This window comes from Propithecus coquereli, unplaced genomic scaffold (genome assembly GCF_000956105.1).
Source record: "Propithecus coquereli isolate 6110/MARCELLA unplaced genomic scaffold, Pcoq_1.0 Scaffold36, whole genome shotgun sequence".
NCBI classification, from domain to species: domain Eukaryota; kingdom Metazoa; phylum Chordata; class Mammalia; order Primates; family Indriidae; genus Propithecus; species Propithecus coquereli.
Genome location: NW_012149285.1, coordinates 2699566 through 2703190, shown reverse-complemented (window position 1 = coordinate 2703190; position 3625 = coordinate 2699566). Strand labels below are relative to the sequence as shown.

General features: G+C 34.7%; 1 protein-coding gene across 1 annotated transcript in view; it reads left to right on the top strand.

Annotated features, from left to right (window-relative positions):
* Positions 1–3625, top strand: part of WDR17 (WD repeat domain 17) — a 121917-nt gene that overhangs the window by 96392 nt on the left and 21900 nt on the right. The window contains exons 18-20 of the mRNA XM_012651639.1: positions 177–268; positions 1368–1467; positions 2426–2566. Of these exons, the coding sequence (XP_012507093.1) occupies positions 177–268; positions 1368–1467; positions 2426–2566 (333 nt within the window). The remainder of the gene's footprint in view (positions 1–176; positions 269–1367; positions 1468–2425; positions 2567–3625) is intronic.

Below are 3625 nucleotides of genomic sequence, written 5' to 3'. Positions count from 1 at the left end.
ATTTTGGTACTCACAATGGTGTTGACATTTGATTTCTTTTCAAATTTTAAGGCTATCTCCAAATATACTATAAATTTCAACCATGATTTGTGTACTTTGCTCGAAAATAATATTCTGAAGTTGGTCAGTTATCAACAATCAGCTAAAGATTAATTAAATATTTAATTAAATTCTAGGCTGCGTGTGAGGGAAATATGCAAACCATTCATGTTTCTACACCAAAAGGAGCTTCATATTCTGGTGACATCTACAAGGAAGACTTTAATGAGTGAGTGATTTGTTCTTTGTTTTGGGTCAGTATTTTTTATAGTTGGTTTCCCTGTAGGAGTTTTTGAGGAGTTACATACCAGGAAGGGTTAATCTTTCTTTGTATACTGAGGACTTGGCTGACTCATGTCCTCAACTGCGTTTCTCACCATGATCTAGGTCCATCACAGCATCCATCCCTAGAGGAATAGGGGAATGTCAGGCATAGAGATGCCTCCTACACACATTTTATATAGCTTTCAGAGAAGCAAAATGCATTTCAGTAGAGAGATTGCAAGTAAAGCACCTAAATACTTAAAAACTGATCAAACCTGTTGGGGAGGACCATTTGTGAAAGTAAGGTGGGCTGCTTAGTGAAGTTTCCCTATAAAGTCAAGAGGTACAACATCGTGGTAATGTAGCTCACAATCCCATGACCCAGTATTAGTGTCTAGAGTAACATTTAGTCCTCTTTTAAGGAAGAAATCCAAATAGTTGTTTTTAAAAAGAAATAGAAATTAGAATTTTCAGCCTTTTTACCTTTTTTAAATCTGATAGTCTATCTTCTCCCACCCCTTCTATTGGCTCCTATTATTGCCCTAAAAAAAAAATAAGATATTTAAACTCTTATGACATTCATCAAGTAGAAAAGGACCATGAAATGTTAAGCAAATAATGTTTTGGGAATAACACATTCTTTTCTTTATCTCTACTGATGTTCTCTGCCACTTCTAAACTTGGCATTTTAAAGATCTAACATAACCCTAGCCATATTTTTGACATCACCTGAATTTTGAAAAAGCGCAGTTCAACTCATAATTCCTCTAAGGTTAAATGCCCCTATTGCTGAATATATACCCAATAAAATTATTCAGTGCAGGATGGTAAGTTTTGAAATTTAGGTTTTTCATCTGACAGTTGTGGGGGTGGAGAGATCATATACTTGGAATGACTGCTTTGCTGCTTTTTTTTTTTTTCAAAAAATAAGGCTTTGTACCTAAATCAAGGATATCAAACTAAATCATATTTGGTCCCTTAATCACCCTTATAGAAGGGCATTGATTTTGTTTTGTGATGGAATGCTTGCATTTATATAGCATATATACTTTTTTTCTTTCCAGACTCCTGCACAAAGTTAGTAAAGAACTGGCAGAATGGTATTTTCAGGATGGTCGAGCAGTACTAGCCGCATGTTGTCATCTAGCTGTAGATAACATTGAGGTACAACATTTCAAATTGGTTTATGTGAATGCAAAGCTCTGTAGATATGTCCTTGTGTTTGAGGAGAAAAGATATGGTGACTTTCTGTGTGAAGTCTGGTTTTGCATGTGCTTCCCAAGCCTGCGTAATTGAGTAATTACATGCCTAATAAGTGCACATAAACTCTACAGACTATGAGCTCTTCTGTTTCATTTTTATCACAAGATACATATTTGTAACAACCTTGTTTTAAACATTTTATCATCTGTGAGAAGCAGCAGTATGGTAAAGGGAAAAATCTCTGGACTTGGATCCAAAATATCTGAGTTTGAGTCCTGTTTCTGTCACAGTGACTTTGGGCATGTCACTTAACCTCGCAAAGTCTCAAATGTCCTCTAAAATGAAAATATGAATACTTACCTTACATTTCAAAAGTAGTTGTTAGGATTTCAAGAACTAATACAAATGAAAGCACTTATTTTTAAGTGTACTTTAATATATTCTTCATAAGTTATATTTTAAGGTATTTTCCACTTGACCCATTAATGTAATAAGGAAAATATTAAATAAAGGTATAAATTTTATTTTGCATTTATCCTTAGATGTGTCAGCTTTAGGGAATAATCAATAATTGTTGTATAATCTTGAAGCCTCTAAAAACTTACTTTTTTTCTGATAGGGAGAATGAATGACATGTTAAGGATATTATAGAGTGTTATTAATTATAAAAATAGGACCAATGATTCTAAACTCTTAAATTCTGTCCTGATAAAATTTTCTGTATGTCTCATTAGCTTTTCCATCTGAAGCTTGCAGTTACTCTTACATAGGTACTTTATAGAAATATTACAATCAATATTTTATAAGAATAATTGATTTATAGGTTAATACTACTTTATCTACTTTATGAGCTTGGAGGGAAATGATGATCCTACCCAGCATCTATGCAACTGAAGACATTATTTTCTTATTGAGCAAGCTTGCTATGGCATACCTGATTCGTGGAAACGAACTGGAGCTGGCTGTCTGTGTGGGCACAGTACTGGGAGAGTCTGCAGCACCAGCAACCCACTATGCCCTAGAATTATTGGCAAGAAAATGCATGATGATTCCAATATGGTAAGAATTCTAAAATTCAAAGAATAATTTTTTAGCGTTAGAGTACATTTTAAAAAAATATTGCAAATTGCATTTGATAACATGTGTGTTGGGAGAATACAGGATCTCCTTTTTTATAAAGGTTGATATTGTGGGGGGAAATGGTGATACGGGAATGAAGAAGTACCATGGTCATATAATGAAATCTACCGTGACCCATTCTGAAGTAGCCCAGTTGTAATTCTGCAATGTTTCAAGCACCTAAAGTATTATGAGACAACAACTGTGTACTTCTTATCAGAATTACATATCCCCACATCTTAAAATTCTACATATATATACTTATTTTTGTCAGATCTCATGTTCTAGTTTAGGATTTGAAAAATAAAACCACTTTTCTAATGAAAAGCAATGACAAAGATGGTTTTGCTGGAGACTTGAAACAGGCCTTCTCCCTAGACTCTGGCAATACCCTAAGAGTTAGACCCTGGGCATTCCCTGGGGTAGCCTGGAACTCCAGTTCACAGTAATTCCAGCTCATATCTTCAGAGCCCTATTCTTAGGTCAGATAATACATCATTACGGAGGCACCTTTATGAAAAATGTGATTCTGTCGTTTAATACATATTTGTTGTATAAAGATGATTTTAGATTTTTATCTTCTCTTTCCTCAGGACCTCAAAAAGTTTCTAAATATACTTGTTTCTCAGGACTTTGACCTCTCCCCGTTACATATCCCATGCACACATTCGCCATCCTTAATGAGGCAGAGCTACACAGAGGGCTATAACTATTGAACATTATAGGTGGTGATAATAATAATAATGACAGCCAACTAACACCTCTGTACTGCTTACACTGTGCCAAGCACTGTTTTAATTACTTTACCATAAAAACTCACTAGATCCCATGAGGTAGGTTTTCATTTGTCTGAGGTCTCAGTAAGTGGTAGAGACAAGTTTGTAAGCTACATAAACTGGCTCTAAAGTTTATCCTCTTAGCTACCACACTATTATAGGTTGAGTATTTCTAATACAAAAATCTGGTAGCTGAAGTGCTCCAAAATCCAAAACTTTTTGTA